We start from the raw sequence: 23139 nt of genomic DNA on the forward strand, positions 1-23139 counted from the left end.
CTGGTGGCGTAATCGGTAAGCCGTGTTTCTACCATCTGAAGGTCCGGATATGACCCCAAATGTAAATCATGTCTTGACAAAGGTGTTGTCATTATGTAAAACGTTGATTTCAGTTTAGCGTCCCTTTCAGCAGCGAGGTTATATGAAACGTGGGCCTACATATTAACGTGGAATCCGAACCACATGAGCTCCCGCCCGTAATTGAACCTGGGTCTCCCACGCCAAAGGTGCCTACGCTAACCGTTTAGCCACGAGGGGACTGATGGTTAAAAAATCATTACTTTTAACAACTTCAAAATAAATGAATAAAATATAGTCACCGAAAATATCGAAATAGAGATGTTAACTGCATTAAACATACTATAAATCGGCACATTTCACTATTAAAGGTTAATTCACGCATAGGGTGCCGTTCTTATGCCGTGTCATGGTACATGGAGTTTTTTTTTCAGAGTTTGACGTTGAAAATTCATTTGATCGTCTTTTAATTCTTATATGATGTGGTTCCGTTTTACTGCCATGCCCTGACAGTGCTGCCTTGAAGAGAAACAACCCCGCTAGCGACTCGAAGTCCACGATGCTTCCACTTTCCTCGGAATACTTGAAGCGGCACGAAGCTGACCTCAGTGGTGCCAGATCTAGCATAATTTGCATGTTTTAGCATCTAGCATCTCGCTTTGAGCATCCTGCCCAAATCTAGCATAATTTCAGCAAGTTTATCAAAAAGCCGCAAAACCTGGAGATGAGAAAGAAGTTGGTCGTGGGAAGAAAAAGAACGGCAGAAATGCATCCTGTCCCATTGATTCATACACTCGGTAAACCATACAGGCAGTCTTATTGTTCGAAACAAGTTCGAAACGGCGAAAGGTCACCCCTTTACCGATGCCTTTAGAGAAGGGGTGTGGGAATAAAACCAATTTGATGTTTCTGAAAATGAGTTAGAAAACGAGTTCTATTGGAGACTATAGCTTCTTGACGTTAAGATGAAACCATCGCCGGCTACGGATGAAACATACAAATGCAGGTGACTCAGAGGCTTTTCTTCATGTGTTTGACCCAGTCTACCCTAGAAATTCTTTTTTTCTCTCTTTTTAGCTCCACCAAGGGTTTTCTAATCCATTGACTTCGAGGTCATTTTCTTTCAAAATACGTAAAGAAACACTTTGCATTCATTTATACGACATATTTTTCTTTGTTTATTGTTCTTAGAAGTCAAGCTTTTCATGCTCTTAAAATGAAAGATTATTCAGAATAATTCCAGCTGTGAGTCTGGCAACGACTGCACTAGTTTAGTTGAGTTAAAGATTTGGTGCATGAAGTATCGAGTTCTATCCTCGCATTCTTGCGCTCTGAGTATTTTAAGTACGTTATCGTATCTCAACTTCGGTTTTCTTTTCTTTAAACACTTTTGAATTAGTAATTATGAGGATCTAGCATAATTTGACCGAATCTAGCATAATGTCGATCAGGTTTCGGAATAATTCCGAGCTTTGACTCTGGCAACGCTGGTTGACCTCCTTGCAATCCATCTTGGGAAATAGTGTAGATACTGGGGTGTTTGAGTTTGTTCGTGTGCAGTTAGATTTTCTCTTTCGTGATAGTGATCCTGCGAGTGCTGAATTTTTGACCTCGTGTTTTCTATACATTGGTGTACTTTGTATCTGTGACTTGTGTTCACCTATCAGTTTTTTGTGTAGTTTTCCTATCTACTTTCTATATTCTTGTTTTTCGCCTTGATGGCGGCAACTTCCGACGGTTCTGTGCCTAACCAGGCCACTTTGACGACGACTACTTCTACTTCTTCTAAGGCTATGGTGATCGTTTCTGCAGATAATCATTCAACTACTGCACTACTGTTCCTAATAATGTTTATGCTGCTCATCATTTGGGCTCTTATATTGTTCATGTCACGGATTCCGGCAGTATTGGTAGGCAACATCCTATTAAATTGGGTCGTTTATTACATACACATGATGTTGCAGACATATTGGTTTTGAAACAAATAGGTCGTAGCTTACTTAAAGTTTATTTTCGTACTGGTTCTGCAGCGAACCAATTCCTTACAAATAAGTTATTACAGGCAAATAACTAGAAAGCCTAACTATCAAGTTTCCCGCAAAGGTGTTATCCGTAATGTGGACCCGTCTCTCAGTGAAGATCTTCTGTCGCATATAAAGAGTTCCGCTGAAATAACGCACGTGAAACGCATATTTCGTACCAATTCTTCTCCTGTTCCGAGTTCTCACCCTCCCTCTGCAGCGGTCGAGGATGCTCCATTCCCCGCGCTCCCTCCCCGACCCCCGTCTACATTCTCTTCTTCCTCTCCGGAAACACCTACTAGTACATTTGTTTTAACAATACCAATATTCTGCCCAACTCTTGAACCCTTTTTTACATGTGCCTTCCAGTGGCCACTTATATACCTCAACTGAAACAATGTTATAAATGCTTCCATTTTGGTCATTATTCTCGAAATTGTAAAGGGCGCCCCATTGTGCCACTTGTGGCTTAGAAGGTCATCCTTCATCTGTCTGTAAAACACAACCTCGCTGTCTTCATTGTTCCAGTGGTTATGTTGACACATCTCGTACCTGTCTCGAACGGACCCTCCAAATCCAAATCAATCAGCTTATGGCCCTGGAAAACCTCTCCTTTCAAGAAGCCAAATGCCGTGTGCATAATACTACACCCTCTTCTGTTCCTTCGCCCCAATTCCCTACGCATTCCTCTACTTCTCCTCCTCCTCCTTCTCGCCTTATTCTTTGCCGACACTGCAAAACTTCCTTCTCCCGTTTTTACTGTTGGTTCTAATTCTCCTGACACATCCCGAAAGAAACGATCTTTTGCCCACGTCCCTCCTAATTCTTCTAAGGATCGGGTTCAACCTGTTTCACTTCTCTTAAATCAGATTTTACTTTACATTCACCTTTCGTGTATCCTCTTTCTCTTCTCCTACCAAACTGAGTGGCATTCAACCCCATTTCTCCAGTGCTCTTAAGACAATCCTTCTAGTTCTGGAAACCTCGTTTGACACAGTTTACCTCCCAAGAATTGAATAACTGTTTACAAGTATTGAAATCCTTACCTTCACTTTCATTACGCAACTCTTAACTGTATCCCTTCCCTCAATTCTCCAATGAAACTTGCGTAGTTGCACTCACAAGATTCATGTTCTCCAAAAACTCTGTACCTACTTTCACCCCGATATTATATTCTTACAGGAAACATGGCTTAAAACTCCTTCTCCCCGTCTCCTTTCTAATTATAATTGGCTGCATGAACTTCGTACTGATGGCTACGGTGGTAGTTCCATCGGAATCCGTAAATCCCTTACGTATTTTCTCCTTCCCGCTCCCTTTCAACACTCCAAGATACATTGTCAGGCCGTTCGAGTTGGCTCTGTTACCTTCATCAATATGTATGTACCTCCTCATCTTTATCTGCTAGCGTCTGACTGGATCTCTCTTTTTCAATCTTTACCATCTCCGTGGTATCTTGGTGGTGACCTTAATTGTAATCATCCCCTCCTGGGGGGCTACATTCGCCAATACGGTCGGTAATGAATTTTATGATGCTTATTTTCATTCCTCTTGTTATCTTCTAAATGATGGCACCCCCACTCATATTCCCCGTCCTTCCGAATCTCCTTCCGCTCCTGATCTGTCTCTCTGCACTCATTCTCTCAGTCGACTCCTCCGTTGGGAAGTCTCCGCTAACGCTTTCGGCAGTGATAATTTCCCACTTCTTATCCATGCCACCTCCCCACCCTCTTTCTCCGTTTTTGTCTTCGGCTTTACCTCCCTCCCCTCCCTCATTTACTCGCCTATCCACCTCTTTAAACTGGGCTCACTATCAAACTATCCTCCAACATTTACCATCGGCACCGCTTTCCACCTCTTCCCACGACCAAGCAATCCATTTTCGCCATAAAATTGCTATAAGCACCCGTCAATCACACCTATACCCTTCTGTTTCCGCTTCTCCTACTCGCCGTTCCGCTCCCCCGTGGTGGACCTATGAATGTCAAAAATGGATAAATCAACGTTTCCATGCTCAGCAACCCTATCTCCGAACCCGTTCCACAGCTAATTTTCTTCTTTACCAACGTGCACAAGCTCTTGCCAAACGTCATATCCGCCTCTCGTCGTTTAGCATGCGAACGATTCGGTTGTACTGTTACTTCCGGTACTAAACCTTCTAAACTTTGGTCATTTTACCGCTCCCTTACTATTCCGGTTCGTTCCCTTACATCTGGGATATATATTTCTTCCTCATGGGTTTCCCAATTTCATTCCTAATTAGCCCCGGCTACGACTATGTTACCTCCCATTTGGTTTTCTCCTTTCTATCAAGATCCTACTGTTACGCCTCTGGATTCACCATTTTCTCTACGTGAATTAATTATAGCCCTTTAAACCTAAATCCACCACGCCCGGTAAAGACGGCGTCTCGTTTAGTCACCTCCAACATCTGCCTCCTCCCCTTATATCAGAGCTTTTACATCTATACAACACCGTCTAGACCACTGAACATATTCCTCCCCTTTGGAAGGAATATGTAGTTCTTCCTATCTTAAAACCTAATAAAACCACTGGTGTAGCTAATCATTACCGTCCTATAGCTCTTTCTTCCTGTATTTTAAAAGTCTTTGAGCATCTTCTTAAAAATCGAATACATGGTTTGTGGAACATCATAATCTTCTATCCCAATCTCAGTTTTGATTTCGTGTGGGGCGATGTACTTATGATTGTCTTACTACTTTGGTTTCTGATGTCTGGTTGGCCTCACTCAACGTAAATCTCTGTTCACAGTGTTTTTGGATCTTGAACGAGCCTATGATACTGTTTCTTTCTACTATCTTTTAGACGAACTCTGGCAACTAGGTCTTCCTCCTAAATTTCTTCGTGTCATACATAATTTACTCATTAATCGTACTGTCTACATCCGCATTGGTCACCAGTATACTTCCTCCAGACTTACATCCCAAGGCCTTCCTCGAGGTTCTGTTTAGCCTCCCTTTTATTCAATTTATATATTGCTCGTAAAATCCGTCATCTTGATAATACTGTTCGTGTCTTGTGCTTTGCAGATGATATTGTCGTGTATACTCCAGCCTCTTCTCCTCCCTAGCCTCAAATCTTCTTACTACGGCTCTCACATCCTTTGCCCTTTGGTGTGATAAATATAATTTTTCAGTTAACTGGATTAAAACACATCTTGTGGAGTTTACCCGGAAACGTTCTACTTCCCCTCTCCAATTAGTCATCCGTGGAGTTTCAATACCTCAAGTCTCATCTGTTAAATATTTGGGCATGTACTTGGATTCCTCTTTGCGTTGGACTCCTCACTTTCGATTCCTACAAACTAAAACTGACCGTTATCTTCATCTTCTCCGAATAATCAGTAACCCCCGTTGGAGTGTTGACATTTGTCACCTCCTTACCCTATTCCGTCAGGTTTACCTCCCTATGATTACCTATGGCCTTTTCCTCCTTTCCCCGAAACCTGTTAAACATATTAAAACCATCCAATCCCTTCAATACCGCACCCTTTGTCATTCCCTCTTACTCCCTCCCACTACTGCCGCCACAGCTCTATTAACGGAAGCACGTGTTTCTCCATTAACAATATATGTTAAATTCCTCTGTGATACCTTCTGTCTTTCTCGATTCCCCAGTACGTTCACTGCTTTCCTACCCAAACTCCAATTTTATGATACCTACATACATCATCTCGTTATCGTCCCTGACATTCCTCTTTTCCCTTTATTTGTTAGTTATACCACTCTTTTCCCTGTCCTACCCCTACTTTCTCGATCTCGGACTCCTTTGCCTTATTTCTTTGATTATTTTCTTTCACCCTTAGATTTCAATATCGAACTTCCCCTTACCCTCCCTCTTCGATTGGTCTCCAATATCCCAGCATTTATGTTTCGCTTTTCCATTCCTGGCTTTCTCACTTCCCTTCCAATACCCACTATTTATATACAGATGGTTCTAAATCACGTGACTGGGTCGGTTCGAGTTTCTACGATTCTTTTCTCAATCAACATTTCAGTTACAAATTGCCCTCATCTACTACTATCTTTCAAGCAGAAGCTTACTCTGTATTTGCTGCCTTCAGTCACTCTCTTCAACATTCTTATGCTATAGTATGTCTTGTTACTGGTTCCAAATCCCTTCTTTTCACATTACTATCATACCCTTGGATTTCTACAACTTACCGTCTTATTTTAGAGATCAAATCATTGGTAGCTCTACGTACCACTCATGGCTTTTCTAGTTTCTTTTTATTTGTGAAAAGTCACGTGGGTGTCGTGGGCAATGAGTCAACAGACCGCGCTGCACGTATTGGCAGTTTGTTTGGTCAATGATTTCTCTCAAACTCACACCCTCCTTTTACCGCTCCCATTCCCTCTCTCGTCTTCTACAGCGTTGGAAACATTATAACTACCAAATTCCTATAGCTAATTGGTACTGGCATCACCCTTCCCCTCTAACCTCCCCTCCTTGGTTTCTTTCCACCTCCCTCTCCACCTTTCAAATTCGTATCTTACTCCAACTCCGTCTTCATGTCGCACCTACTCCGTTCGCCTCTATTGCCTCCGTCAACGTCCCTCTCCCCGCTGCGACTGTGAAGTGGACCTTGGTATAGGTAATCATTTGTTTTTTTTTTTTTTTTTTTTTCATGTCCTCTCTACTCTCTCTTGTATGCAACTTATGGTTCGGGACCTTTCGACTTGGATTCTATTCTATTCACGGCAGATTTCTCTTCTCAATTTTTTTCTCTTTTATCTCTCGAAAATCAAATGTTTCCCTATAGTTCATAGTGCTCTCTCTTGTCAGCCGCTTTTCTCTTAAATTTCAAAGAGTTTATTCTCTACCCTATTTGACCTATCTTACTTTTTTGTTGTTACCTCTGTAAATTGCCGATAGGTCTTATTCAAGACGGTGGCAACATTTCTGCGTCGTATCTGACGCACAACAGTGAAGTGAAATAGTGTAGAAAGCAGTAGCAGGTAGCGCACGCACAGAATGGTATGTGTGAATGGTTACGGTCATGGCACGCGGCGAATTATGACAGAGGAACGGCATGGGCACGACAGCTTATGTTTGAATCAGCTTTAAAAGTGCCAACTTTTTCCACATTGATAACATGTTCCTCGCCGAGATCTGACGATCGTCAGTCATTGTAAGCATATGTTAACATAAGAAACATAACTTTCATTTTATGAGAGCTGACGATCATCGCTCATTGTAAACATATCTTAATATAAGAAACGTAGCTTTCACTTTATTTTCACTAAGAAAAAATAATAAACATTTAAATAAATAAACTTCTAAAGAATATTAATGGTATCAGAAGAAGTTTAAATTTCGACCTTTCATTTACACAACACAATTATTATTTTTATCTTAGAAAATGTACGTCTTTTCACAAATTCTAGAAACTTACACAATTGAAGAAACTCGCTAGGTATCTCTACTTGTGGTATAGTTTGCATCATTTCAGACGGCCCAGCTTCGCCGTTCACTCTAGAGGCATCGTAACCTTCGTTGGACATCTTTCAATTGGTATATACTCTGAAAATAAGAGACGTCTTTGGGGAATCCTTTAAAAAAAATAACAAATAATCATAACATTTTGAATCGTCTATTTGTTCGCAGTTTTTAAATTTATTTCAACCATTATATTTACTGTATAATTCCCGTTCTTAATTCGTAACTTGGTATTTTTGGAGATGAGCCTTGTTTAGATGAACGGGGCCAAAACTACGTAAAAAATAGATTTTCATGAGAAAGGAGTTGAAGTAAGGGAAACGTAATTGATTTGTGTCTCATTTAAGAATGGAATGAAAGTACATGTTATAGAAAGAAAAATGCGTAATGCTATAGAGACTATAGACCTATGTACTTACCGGAAGCGGACATAAAGGAATATGAACACAATAATGGAAGTAGTTAGGCCTAAACTAATTTAACAGAAGTTAGAGCGAAATTGTAACATTTTTTCGAATAAAAGACTGGCCCTCTTTAACTAAACATACGTCTTTTTTTTAATATTCACATATAAAATTTAACAGTACAACCAGCTTTGGACAAACTAGTTACATGGTGCCTAAAATGGAAGCTCAAGCTGAATTCAACTAAGACTCAAATGACTCTCTTTGGGCTCAAACGCAATAAATACTGTAACAGTCGCAATCCGGAACGTCTACATTTAACACTTTTTGACTCTCCAATCCCAATTCAAAACAGTCTCAAATATCTGGGAGTAATATTCGACAAACATCTTACTTGGAAGCCTCATCTAAAACAATTGGAAGCTAATATCCGGCGCCGTTTGAACCTTTTACGAAGCCTTAAAGGCACCACGTGGGGTCTTAATACAAAACTTCTACTGCTAACATATAAAGTGTTCGTACTTCCAGCACTCACGTATGGACATCTTGCCTGGTTATCAGCAGCACCAACCTACTATGAACGTCTGAAAGTTCTCGAAAGACATGCTTTACGTCTGGCCTACTCTCTCGCTTTCGACACTCCCACTGCTGAAATATATCGTCGTGCGCAATTTCCAACTATTTTGCCACACCTCTACCATCTACGCCAACGCTACATAGCGACGCGAATCCAATTGGCACATCCCATTGTCCATGAGCTGTTAGACCAAGTTCCTGCTGTACCACGCTATGCCTACCCACCGCTGGATCATCTGTTAGCAATATACGAATGCACCGAGGCCATAGATCAGTATAATCCTGACCGCCGTATCTACCACCGAAATCCACATATATATTGCTCATAACCTCCGCACATGTACCCAAGAAACATTTTAACGCAATAGCCACCTCTTACACATCCTCGTCAACATGATTTGCTATTAGTTCCTTACTTCAATCCACATTATTCTATAGCCTGAAATCATTCTCCATGTCATCTAATTCAAAAAAGTTGAAAATATCTCTGGCCACAGAGAAGGTGTTGCCTTCTACGGCCCGCCCATCCATTGGATGGGAATGAAACTCTTGTTAAAAAAAATTTAACAGTATAAAAGAGTGGATTTTCAAAAGCATCATGTTTCGCCAGTAGTTAACACTACAAGGACCAAGCCGTCATTTTGATGGCATCACGTAAAACAATTTTCTATATCTCATATATTTCTTTGACTGACGCAACCATACTTTACGACTTTTATTATCTTAAAGAGAGGTTTGATATAGCATATAAGCATTGTATGTCTATTTTAAATAAATACATATTTTTGTTGTATACCCATAGAAGGACCAGGCCGTCAATTTAACTGCCTTATTTAATAATCTATATTTTGTTGTTGATGTGGACAGTTTTTCAGGCTGTACGCTATATGATAGTATCTCTGTTGCAAATAATAAATTTTGAAATATTTTACATTTTTTCCAAGGAGTTTGCTATTTGATATATATTTTATTTCTGCTTTTTATTGCTGTAAGGGAAAAAATATGGTACTTCTTTGATTTTTTTTTTCTTCAATTACGTTTGTATCTCGTTGGTAATATTGTTGTATGTATAAATAAAGGTTTTCTTGAAAGTATATATGAATAATTACTAAAGCAACATGAGACCTGATAAAATTTTACGTGTTTTCTAAGATTAGAGCGCAAATGAATTTCACTTGTAAGAATAACGGAGTACTTCGATGAAAACAGCAGTAGTAGAGAGAATGAAGGTGTGAAGCTACTTCTTCGGATAAGAGAAAGGAAACAGATGCGGAAGTTTCCAGAAGTAATCGATCAAATATCTTTATAGCAAGTCATGGGACACGTTGGAGTAAAGTGGACAGACAGAACCATCCTGGGCGTACTGCCTCACACGACATTCTTCGCGAGAAACCTGTTTGTTATATTATGCGTTACATCTCTAGAAATATTGAAATTTCGTGTAGCTTCAGATATCCCATAAAGGAACTATAGAACGTAAGCTGTGTACCAGTGTTTTACAGAAAGATTACGGAAAGAAAGATATTTCTTGAAATAATGAAGTATATTCGACTTGATGAAAAGTGCCCTAGCTCTGAATGCTGAAAGTAAACAAGCTTGCTTTGGCATCATCTGAGTAGAACTTGTTCATTGAGAATTGTATCAGGCACTGTAAACTCCACAACAGTGTTTGTGTGTATGAACAGTTATTCTCTACTAAGATGAGATGCAAATACATATAATAAATGCCAAACGAGCCTGACAAATTTGAATTCAAATGTGGTTGCTTGCAGTTGTAAAGTCACGGTATGAACTCAAAGGTATTCCCTACCTGGGAAACGACTAAGAACGACGTCGAGACTTACAGTTAGGCGAATATATTGTTCTGAAGACGATGAATCATTTTCTCAACAGAGGACTGAATGTTTCTTGCGATAACTTTTCTTACAATTTAAAAAATAGCCGAATCTTTGAAAAAGAAACAGATGACCATTGTTAGTAGTATGCGTCCAAATAGAAGACAACTCCTCCAAACTGTGTTTGAATCAGAAAGAAAAGGATATGTTCACTACAAACGTTTATGGATATCAATCAGAAAATCCACTCACAGTATACAAGTGTAAGACTGAGAAAAATGTTGCTGTCTTGAGTTCAGTGTATACAAGTTGAAATAAATTATATATTGAAAATGCAAATTTACTTTCATGTAACAAAAAGATTGAAGTAAAAATAATTGTTTTGGTGTCTTATACACAGGGTCTGTGCTAAAGAAAAATAGCCCAGCCAATGTCTACATGGCAGATAGGGTGATCACGTGACTAGTAAAAAAAGAATTTCATACGTAGGAATGTACGTATTATTCCTTTATTTTAATTTTTCATGTCACTGTCCTGTAGGCTAACTTCCGATAGTAATATCATATTTAACATATTGACGAAGTTTAGTAGATCACCCTGTATTATATCAAGGAAAAAACTTACATAAAACATAAGCTAGTCGATTAAACAGATTAAATTAAAGCTAAAATAAGGGAAATGTAAAGAAAAATTATATACATATATTGCAATTAAATAGCCGTCAAAATGACGGCTCGGTACTTCTAGGGAGGTAAAAATTTTGGTCCTTGTAGTGTTAATAAACTAATTTTTAACACTATTTTCGATCAATCTGACTTTTTGATGCTATTATTTAAATGTTTTTTTCTATCCTTGTTTACTATTCCATAATTCCGTTAGGATAGTTATTATCCATCTTCCTCAGATATACAGGGCATAAGAAAAGTCAATACCTAGTTTCAGATCCATCCTGGGAGTACGTGTATGAATTCCACATGTACAGATGCACATCAATTTAATGAAAATACCTGGAGTTGGAAACCCGTCAGATGCAGAACCGAATCTTGAATCCTAAGAGAGCGCCAAACTGGAAAATTAAGTTTGTGTTTTATATGTGAATATTTATTAGAGAAAATGTTAGAATGAAAAATTTTCCAAATAGCTTCAAATAAATATTGTACAGCAGTAGCGTAAAGTGCTATGAGACATTGAGACACTGTCTACCCTTTCAAATTAAAAGAACATAGCTTTAGAATTTCCTTACTAATAAGGACTAATATACATTTCATGTTGAAGAAAAATACAGAAATACTGGGGCAGCGATAGCTTGGTTAATAAGAATAGTAGTAAAGTCTTTCTAAATAATTTTACTTTTCAAAACTCGGGGGGGGGGAGTTCTATCTCCGTCAAACAGGCTGCAGAGAGACAACCAGGAGACAGCAAGGAATATGTCTCAACTAGTGATGGGTAAATTCCCGGGAATATTCCCAAAATGGGAATTTATCCGGGAATTTATGTAGAATCAGAAAGAAAATTGCGTTCTATTACTATATTATGATTTCAAAGTTGAATTAATTTTTATGACACAGCATATTATTACTATTGTTCCCAGAGGGGTCTTCAAAATGTATATTCTGAACTATGTTGTTATTTTATTAATATTCTATTATATTTAGAGTGTACGCATAAATGGATATTTATTTACAATAGCTTTCTATGAAGGTAAATATATTTCAAAAATGGTATAGTAAGTCGACATACTTTTAAACCACTAAACAGTTTAAATTTACATGTAAGTGGCTTTTCCTAACTTGACTCTACTACTGATATTATTAACATATTAAATTTTTAAATGTTATAAACAATTTTTCAGCATTTGCGCATAAATATGTATGTTCACAATATTTGCAAGATACTTTCTTATCTTTATAATTTTGCATGTTACATTGCCACACACGACCTTTCCTCCTGCCTATTTCTCGAAATTTCATCCGTTAATTCACAAGTAAGAGAAGTCCGAGTACCTCTTCAGAAATTCGAGTCAGAGAGAGGAGACAGACCGACGTCTATTACTAACGGTGGTTCAGGGTTTATTAATAGTACTTCATCTCTATTTCTACATAAGTTTACTTAATTCTAAATTACTTTAAAAAATGGTTACTTTTCATCATTTGTAATAGTACTTTGCTAATTTTGGCTACTGTTTAACATTGGGGGCCAGCTTTTGCACCTACTTTTCTGCGATACTCTACTCCGATGAGTTTGTTTTATGGTTTCATACGTGAAATTACGTTACCAACATTAAATTCAGACAGCAATGCAGAGCGAGCGTTAGCGAGTGAAGGCGGGTTAGAGCCCCGCATGGCACGTTGTTTTATATCTTCGTTACCAACAATTCACTTTCTTTTCTCACATAAATCACTTCCACTTATCTTTACGGTTTGTACAAATTACCTACTGCCCTAAAAAATTGTGTTTGATACTTTCATGACTACTTGAACATCACTATCAACTCATTTCTTCCGAAAATCATCCTACTTTTTGCTAGTTTGGGCCCCCCAATATGAACAATTAGCTTACTTTTTAGTGCAAATTCAAATGGAACTTAAAAAGTCCTATTATTAGTTATATAAAGTACAGTCAAAGAATTTTAAATTTTTAACCTCCAAATTCTTTAAAACCAAGAAGTAAACAATAATATATTAAAATAAAGTAATTAGTCATATGGTTCTTATAATTTGGAAGATAAAGTAAACAGTTGGAAATAAATTCCTTCCCGGGAATTTATAGGTGAGGGAAAAAAACCCGGGAATATTCCCATTTTTAAATTCCTTCCCACCGGGAATATTCCCACTGCCCATCACTAGATTTCCCCCTCAACTCCTTTGTAAATCGTACACTGTCAACAGATGTAGACACGAAGCATCAAGAACATTTATTACACAACGACAGTCGTCAAGGGCGCCGATCATGGGGTGCTAGGAGGCCCGTCCCCCCAAGCTCATGTGGGCACATGTATTTTTATGAATATGTATTTTCATATGTATTTTTATTGTTACATGTATTGTTGTATGTATTTTTTATTGTTACATGTGTTGTTGTATGTATCTTTTATGAATGGGCCCCCCAAATTTACAGAGAAATCGGCACCGTTGATGTCGTAACCATAATACAACTCGTGATATCAATATATTTACGGAATAGATTAAATTTTCTTGCTAGTTAACGTGGAACATTGAAAGATTTTACAAGTAATTTTAAAATTTCTATTGTTTTATTTATTATAAACGTATGGTGAATTTTATTTATAGTTACAAATGGTTACTTTATTAGTTGAAGCAAAAAACAAAACAAGGATTGACTCGAACGGGAATCGAATCCGGGACCCTTTGAATATGAGTTGCACACTTTACTCATTCTTCCACGTCGTCATTTGATAAATTTGCGCGTCGAACAGTATATATGGCGAGTAGAAAACTTTTGAAGACGGTTTTTTCCCCTTATTTTTGCCCATTGCGCTCTCCCAGTTTGTAATATTAACTCTTTAAATGTGCACTACCTCCTCGCAAAAAATGGCCCCGAAGTTTACTTACCAAAGTCTGCCTTCTCCTTGTTAGTAGCAACCTGCAGCAACACAAGTAATACTGCTTAAACAGCAGTAGTGGTTCGTAGTCTGTAGAAGCACCGGTTGCAATATTAAAGGTATGTAGATGCGCGCAAGTGTTTCCCTCCCCAGCGTTCTTCAGTTTTATCCAAAAAATATTCAGGAAATATGAAGAGAAAAGTCTTTTTAAGCTATATTTGTATATTTATTGATTGAAGTGTATTCTCTAATATTGATTTAATAGATAAGCTATTTTCTTTATTTGAAACAACCACTATAAATGTACGTTCATAAATTATTTATATACCCAGGTATAAACCTTCTACACTCGTGTTATTGAACAAGAGATAAATTGAATATATAGTATGTGTTGTAAGCCATGAATGATGGCGTTAACCCAAAAGAAGAAAAAAGCAAGGAAATTACATATATTCAAGCAAGCAGTTAAACAAAAATTATTTAATTAAATAAGCTATGCATTATTTTAAAATAGAAGGTCTTTCTTCGTTCTTTTCGAACTTCAAATTTTTATATGACTTCATTGAAATCTGAAATGCTGCTTGCAAAGCTTTTCTGAATAAAAAGCATCGCTACTTCAAATATTTTCCGCTTTTTTTTCTTTAGGGTACAGAAATACGTCTCTCCGACAATAGCAGCGAATACGTCTCAATTTTGTTAGCATTTCTTTGTATGAATATAAGGGACAAAAAGTCCATTTTCAGTAACCACGTATTTTTGTCTGCTGTTCTACTATAAAGAAGCATGAAATCTAAGATGTTTTCCTTCGAAAATAATAATTTAAAAAAATAGTTTAACATTCCAACAAATTTGGCTAAAGAAGACAGATGATTATTGAAAGTGAATGATTTGAGATTAATTTTTTATGCTTTCCGCCGGAAATCGAACACGGGATCATGTGCATGAAAGACAGAGCTAGGAATTAGACCAGTGATAGGACTTTTTCTCCTTCGAGACATGATTTACTAAATATTAATATTTGGAATGATTTGTTAGTTTTCAATCGATTGGAATTAACCGTGAATTCGAAATCACTGAATTTGATGCTAAAAATATCTTGAATATGGGAATTTCTCTATTGGGAATGGTAGGTATATATCTCAAAATAGAAAAAAAGAACGAACTGCGATTGCAAGGATTAGATATTTCTGCTATTATCAATGTTCATTTGATTTGATTTGGTTTACCATTCATTCTGTACATCATATTATATGTATATTTGACTATTGTGTCTTCTTTATTTCAGTTCTTAACTGTAACGATGTTTTAAATTGGAGAAATTTTGTGAAAACAAAATCAAGCAACCTCTTAAACACAAAAATAATATGTATACTTCTGTGCATAGTAAGATTATTATTCTTTCAGAGTCACAAATTATTTCCTATATTGTAAATTACTTGCGGCACCTGGTTCGATCCCAAGTCGCGTCTAGTGGACTTCGTGTTGGACGAACACCGTATACGTGTGTTTCCTCCCACTTTCTTCATTCCAACATTTCATTCATTCCCATCATCTTCTTTAGTATATGGCCATAAAAAGTATTGATGAGAAATTAATTACAAATTACTTAACTGGGTGGAGTGGGAAGAAATATCATAAATACAGTATTAAGTCCCGTTGACTACATTTATACATACTTCCTGGTGTTCCATGTTGGAATCTCTTGATTTTATGGCTAGTAATCAGAGATGGAGTGGGTCAGTGGGTCAGTGGGTCAAGTTTTCTGAGTGGGTCAGTGGGTCGTGGGTCAACAGCATGTGATCCACTGTGACCCACCACCCACCGTGACCCAGTGCGACACACCATCCACCATGACCCACTGTGACCCACCACTCACCGTGACCCACAGCGACCCACCACCCACCATGACCCACTGCGACCCACCGACTCAGTATGATCTACCGACCCTCTCTGTTCACTGCATTGTAGACAGTATCTTCTGAGGACTGGTAAATTTGTCTTCGTTTTACTTTCAAGACCTTCATTTCTCTTCCTTTTCCACTTGTTTCTGTCTACTTACCTGAGGTGAGTATATCTAACCAAGTGAAAAAAGAACTTCAGGCACTTTTGGATATTGATATTTTTAATAGTAATAATAGCAATAGGACTTACACTACAACTTGGCTTTCGAGACCTGTGAGTTTTTAGAGCTAACTACTGGAAAAAATACATTTTTGTATCACTGTAATATATAAATTATTATATAAAAAATTGAATGTAACTATGTGTGCCTGGTCATCACTGTCAAATTGCAAAGTCAAATGAGCTGATTGAGCTGATTTTGAGTTTAACGTCCTGTTCAGCAGCGAGGCTATATGAGACGTGGACCTACTGATTAACGTGGAATCCGAACCACATGAGCTCCCGCCGGGAATCGAACCCGGGCCTCCCACGCCAAAGGCGCGTACGCTAACCGCTTAGCCATGGAGGAGCTCGCAAAGTCAAATGAAATTACTTTTAGTATATATTTAGGCCTTAATCCAAACTGGGATGTTATATTGCTTTCATTATAATGCATAATATCCTAAGGAGTAGTGAGTATCCGAGTTTTTTAAGAAAAAAAAATGAGTATCTCGCAAACCGTTAAATTTACGGAGCTGAAATTCAGTATATTAACTTTTTATTGAAAATAAACAGAATGTGTTCTAGCATTTTTTTAAATTCTCCTTTATGTCTGGGGGAGGGCACTTTCTATATATGGAAAATTGGTAGTGAGCTGGTTTGTAAAAATGATCGAAAACGATCGATGTTATTTAAGAAAAAAATCAAACAAAAATACATTGCTTGGCTTCATATGTCCATTGCTTTCTGCTATAATAATTGCTGAAGCTTATGTTTATTATACGGAGCGCTTACAGCACAGGACAATCAACCCATAAAGTTGTTAGAAAAATAGGCATAAAATTTGTACTGTAAGCTTAATTACACGGAAATTTGAAGTTTGGATTATACGCATAATTGTATGGAAAATTTTGCAATTTTTCCCTTTACGTTGGTCTACTTACTTTGATTTGGAACTTTGAAATTTCATCCTTTTTTCCACTGAAAAGTATTGATAATTCAACAAGGAAATAATTATACTATGATAATTTAATTGAAATTCATCGTAATTTGGCACATGGCAAACAGCAGTGTGATAATTGAAGTTGAAGAAGGAGGGAAATTCTCATTCACCTCTGAACACTTTCCAGGAAACTTGTTCCCTTTCGCTTCCTAGACGGGAGAGGGAACTTGGTAATGGTATCAAACCTTCATGTGTAATTACAAAAAATAAATTTATAAACAAATAAGAAATCATCGGTTTATCAGGCTTTAATTGATAATTTATTCACAAGATTCCCTATCAAAGGCGTGGTAGATGAAGTTTTTGTTCTACATGGGTCGACATTGCCAACTGGCATGATCGATATGGAAAAGATGTATGGTGATAGAGAGATGATATTTTTTGCTGAGTATTTTAAACCTGACCAAGAAAAATCGTTATCAGACTTAAGTCTAACAAACAGATTGTCGATGAGGAGTTGCAGAAATCGGGTAGAAGTATTATTAATTTCCACGACAGAGTGCGAACGGGGATTTCCCCTTATGAATTTATAGATGACTGACATTAGAAATAGACTAAGTGCTCAAACACTGTCTAACTTGTTGTTCATGAATGTTAATGCCCCACCGCTAGACAAGCTCAAAGTAGACGAGCTAGTTATTTCTTGGCTGAAGGATGGACATCATTCCGCTGCGGATGATTTACCACGAAAAAGTTATCAACAGGAAATAAACCCGAATTCAGATTTGTTTTAAGGTGGAAAATTACAAGTTATGGAAAATGTATACTTGTATTACTAATGGCTTATTTGTGTTATTCAACTTTGTACCATTTTTAGTAAGTCTCTTCTTTGCTTTAGGTAAACTACTTTGAATAAATATTCATAATAATTGCAATTATGCACATTTGTAACTTAAATTTAACGTGGTGTTTTAGTGATTACACAAATTACAATTATGAGCATACTTTATGGAAATGCTCTCACATAGGGTACCCGAACTGAGAAACAATAACCTTTTCCATATTGTACAGGGGTATTTTCCTGCGAATAGAAGTTTCTTGTGGAATGCGTTCAGAAATTAACACTTGCAAGAATACTCTCTTAGTATAAGTATATTTTAGGCACACACTAATTTCCCCCCACCTCGAACTGTTTCAATTTCCTCACTGACAAACACTTTACCATTTTATATCGTAAAGGTCAGATACACCGTTATTGTAACAGATAGGGATGGGCACGAGCGAATTCGAGCGAGTTTTCTTTGAAACTCGAGTCGACTCGAAACAGACATCTTTTAGCTCGACTCGAGAACTCGGCTCGAAAAATTTCCTTCAACTCGACTCGAATTTTGCTCGAGTTTCGAGTCGAGTCGAGCCAAAATGAGTCAAATCGAGCTAAATCCTGTACGTAGTTTCAAGTACTCTCTTGAATTATTCCACATAGACAATATAATTATTATCAATGTTACTAATTCTACTACAAATTATATTATTATTATTATTATTATTATTATTATTATTATTATTATTATTATTATTATTATTATTATTATTATTATTAGAACACCGTGTATAAACATGAAAGATAGGCGGTATGTATCTGAATACTAAGAACTAGTTGACTGCGACCTAGGTAGTCGTGATGTCTAGAAGGCAAGAACGTTGTTCATGAGGTTGGAATTTGAATTCTGGAGGAGCAAGTATTCGAGCTCGAGTTAAAATTTGTTAAAAGTTATAGGGTGCCGGCCAAACATGTTCAAAACTACTCGGCCCGGGTTTAGGGTTGTCAACGGCTCGAGCGGCTCTGCTCATAGCTCATTCACTATGGAGCCGAACCGAGAAATAGGGATGCGCACGAGTCGAGACATGTCTCGAATTCGAGTCGAGACTGTGCTCGTAAAAAATCTTTATTCAACTCGAATGTCTCGAAAATCTTTGCTTATTTTTTAAAATTATTTCGAAGTAACTAATCACACAGAAACAGCTATTTGCCTTGAAACCAACACCGTACGGTACCAGCATTTATTACTTTGAAAAGGTACAGGCATTTTTAAAATTAATAGTTAACCTTTCGCCAGCGGGTTTTGATTTTCTTCTCATTTCAGTTAATTAAAACTAATAAATATATGTCATGATATTTGATAGTACTTTAAATATGCTAACAATAGTTAAGTATCTACCCAGATATCTAATTTGTATAAAACTGTTGCGTTAAAGTGAACTTCATAAATTGTCTAAGTGAGCAGTTGGTAGTCTATAATAATTTATTGGACTTAGTAAGAAGTTAATCAAGTGCTATCTGGAGCATTGGATTAATTCTGATTTAATCTGGAGCATTGGATTAATTCTAATAAATCATTCTGATTTAAATCAAGGTTTAAATCACTTGATTTTTTAAATAATCAAGTGATTATTAAAATCAAATTCCGAAATAAATTAGGCCTAATTTGAAGTGAAAAAAGTAAAATCCCGTTTCTATTCTGTTATTTCAATTATGGAGGTAAGTACAGTACAGTATGAAAACGAGTGTTATGCAGAGGATGATTAGGGAAAATCCCATTTTGAACGGGTAACAAGGCATTCCTGCTTTCTTCTCTTCGTAACATAGTGTTTGTAAATCGTAAACTATTCCAACGGGGAAATCACCATTCGAATTTAAGACGAAAATTCTTTTATGTGCATGTCTGTTTGTTCCCAGATATTTTTTTAGATTTTATAACTTTAGGTGAAATTTACGGATGTTATATGTATTTCGTGCCACAAGCTAGTTTTTTTTTTAATATGCCCTACCAAATATCAGTAACTTTTGTGGAAAAAATGCAATGTTGACAAACGTTGTTATACTTTTTCCGTAATGCTTAGGAAACATTGTTGGGATTGAAATAGGTTAACGATTGGGGATTAATTCAAAATTCAACTACCAAACTATAGTACCTTCACTTAAATGGCATAATTAACATTTAATACTAATTCCTAATGTTTTTTTCTTCAGTTCGCGACTTGTACTATAGGAGGAGAAAGATTTGGTTTAAATAAATAAATAAAATGATTTAAATAAAAAATATATAATTTTTAAAAAATCACGATTTTTCCACCCTGCATAATTCACACCCATTTAGCATCTAGCATCTTGATTCTTTCTTCTGAGAACAGAAAAAAAAACAACGAAAATTTAGGTAGTTAAACGACCGTCGGGAATTATCCCTTTTAGTTGAAGCGATGGTTGGAGCAATAAGACTTGTCAGTATTTCCGCTGTTGTATTGTTAAATTCACAGAAATGTTCAAAAATAAGCAGAACGTGATTCTACAAAAGACTGTTTACCAATTACCCATAGTTTTATTAGTGTTAACTGAAATCTGAGTGTGTGGTTATCTGGAATGTTTCTGTCCCTTTTCAATTTAGAACTTGAGAGGGTAGGGGGATGAGCGTCAAGGGACAGCCAGTAATACACCGTTAAAAGAAATGCTTCAGGGCTATGTCGGAAGCGGCATGTTTTGTGTAAACTTCTTAAAATGTTATCCATGCATAAAATATAAATTCACCCTTCCCTCTTTCCAATACAGAGAACCGACTCTTTTGCTGAAGAAAGATGTTCAGAGAAAAATGAAACGCTTGTGTCAAGCACGAAATTCTTTATCAGACACAATGAACGTAATTCTTTTAGTTTCTGAATGTGTTCAGCTTACAGGTTGTGACTAGTTCCAACCCTCCACGAAAATGGTAAAACCAATGACAAGTGCAAATATATATATGACAAATCTGTGGGTGAATCAAATAATGCAGACAAATAGGAAGATGATTAAGCTCCTTTGTGGTTAAGCGGTTAGCGTTTGCGCCTTTGGTGTAGGAGATCCGGGTTCGATTCCTGACGGGAGCTAATGTGGTTCGGATTTCAGGTTAACCAGTAGGTCCATGTCTCATGTAGCCTCGCTGCTGAAGGGATGTTAAACTCAAAATCAGGTCAGCTCAGCAAATGGGAAAATGAGTTAACTTTGAGTTTAACGTCCTGTTCAGCAGCGAGACTATATGAGACGTTAATGGGAAAATGAAGAAGTTTTGTTTGAAGGTAACACTGTTTGATGCAGCGCAGTCTACCACTTGTAAAATAGTTTTGAAGTGTTGATATTTGGTATTCATGTGTGTGTATGTATATACACTTGTGTCTGAATATTTTTATACGCTCGTATCTTATAATTGTTATATTAATATCCACTGGATTAAGTGACAATATAAAACGGATTTGATGGCAGTCAAATTCACGTCGTCTTGGTAAGCCATTAAAAATATTTAGTAATATTAAAGATTATAGTTTAGTGTCCCTTTCAGGAGCAAAGCTATATAAGACGTGAACCTACAGCTTAACCTGAGATTTGAACCACATGAGCTCCTGTTGTCAATCAAACCGCGGACTCCCGACTCCCGCGCCGAAGAAGCGTACGCTAACCACATAACCACAGCTCAATATTTAGTAATATCTATTAAATTGTAAAATAGTATTTGCATAATTTTCACTAATATAATCTTCACAATGTAAAGTCTCCGCTAGGCACATTATCTTGTTTAAAATCAGAAAGCCCTGGGTTGGACTGTGGGATTATAGAAATCCGAATGATATACTTTTATTCTATTTTGTACAGTACATCCATCTCTTCATAATCTCCCTGTTTTATAAGAATAGTTATGAATAGAAATTTAAGTCACATTCAAATGTATCAAACTGTTCGATTAATCTCGGGATGGTTAAAAAATTAAGTGCGTCTGGAGGTAGACTATTTCGCAAGTCAATGGATACAATGTGAATATATTAAAAGTCTACTGATTCAGCCATCAAATTTAAATTTTGAAAAAAATATTCTCTGTGAATACTAAACAGGATATTTTAGAAAAAAATCAATTGTTAATTTATACACACATACACGCATATATATATATATATACATATATATATATATATATATATATATATATATATATATATATATATATATATATATATATATATATTTGTATAGTGGTATTTATAAATTTATTGTATTATCTTTGCGACACAGCGTCATATTACCTTTGTACATGAATACAGTTAAAACACTTCATTAAAATAATGAAGATAAGTAGTTCAGGAATATAATTTGAAAATCTGGCATAATTCAATCCCATGTTTGGCATCTTCGCAAGTCTCAAGTATGGCAACCAGCTCTTTTCGCTTTTCATTTGAAGTGCTGATGTCCATTTGCATCTGTTGTAAAACCCAGCATACTAAACTGATTTTCACGAAGCTTTGCACCCCTTGTAAACGGTGTCACGTCAGAAGGGCCCGGACAAAAGGGCGAGGACAAAAAGGCCCGAGTCAAAACGGCCCCGCGTCAAAAGGGCCCCGGTCATAAGGGCCCGAGTCAAAACGGCCCCCCGTCAAAAGGGACCCGCGTCAAAAGGGCCCGAGTCAAAACGGCCCTGCGTCAAAAGATGCCGGGTCAAAAGGGTCCCCGGCAAAAGGGCGCGAGTCAAAAAGGCCCTGCGCCAAAAGGGGCCCCGAGTCAAAAGGACCCACGATCAAAGGGCCTCACTTCAAAAAAGCCTGAGATATAGCCTGAAAAGCATGAGAAATATAAAAATGCTTATTAGATTAAAAGTATGCAGTGGACACCACCTGATTTGTGTTGATAGAACGTATATGTGGATCTGTATACAGTGTTAGTCAAAGTTATTACAACAGCCCAGTTACGATTCATGTGAACAGAGAAAAGTGTTGCAGGTAGGTATTGATCAGTGCCATGTCATGGTACGGGAGAGCGGGTCAACGACCCTGGCTGCCGAAGTAAGGTGGCGCAAAATTCGGGAGTAAGAAATAAAAGGAAAGAAGGAAAGAAAGAGAAAGAGGAAAAATTACTTGGAATATTTTAGATCAATAGCAGATAGTGTTACTCGTGTTACGAAAATCTATGTACACCCAACAACAAAAGTCTCTCCACCCTAAGTGCTCTAATTCCATAACTTGGTGTCCAGGTAATTTGCAGTTGTGAGAGCGCCTGGAGAGATGCAACCCAATTTACACGTAACTTTTCTCGGCACTGATAATAGTTGGTAGCACTGAATCCAGTCGTTATGCAAGTAAAATTGTGAGTAGATGACGCACGAAACATTTCTCCATTCTGAGATGAACCTCTCTGGTTCAGAGCGTG

The 23139-nt window shown here is 37.2% G+C and overlaps 1 protein-coding gene across 3 annotated transcripts in view; it reads right to left on the reverse strand.

Moving 5' to 3' along the window:
• The window catches only part of LOC145663402 (uncharacterized), a 224387-nt gene that overhangs the window by 148318 nt on the left and 52930 nt on the right, over window positions 1-23139 (reverse strand). For 2 of the 3 annotated variants that reach the window (XM_081729629.1, XM_081729630.1), the window contains exon 2: window positions 7456-7583. Coding sequence is in view for 2 of the 3 variants with exons in the window: in XM_081729630.1 (XP_081585756.1) it covers window positions 7456-7564 (109 nt within the window). In the remaining variant the exon portion in view is untranslated. Of the gene's footprint in view, window positions 1-7455; window positions 7584-11246; window positions 11381-23139 lie in introns of those variants that run through there. The other variant, XM_081729631.1, reaches the window with a different exon arrangement.

This window comes from Thermobia domestica, chromosome 1, assembly GCF_964235325.1.
Source record: "Thermobia domestica chromosome 1, izTheDome1.hap1.1, whole genome shotgun sequence".
NCBI lineage: Eukaryota > Metazoa > Arthropoda > Insecta > Zygentoma > Lepismatidae > Thermobia > Thermobia domestica.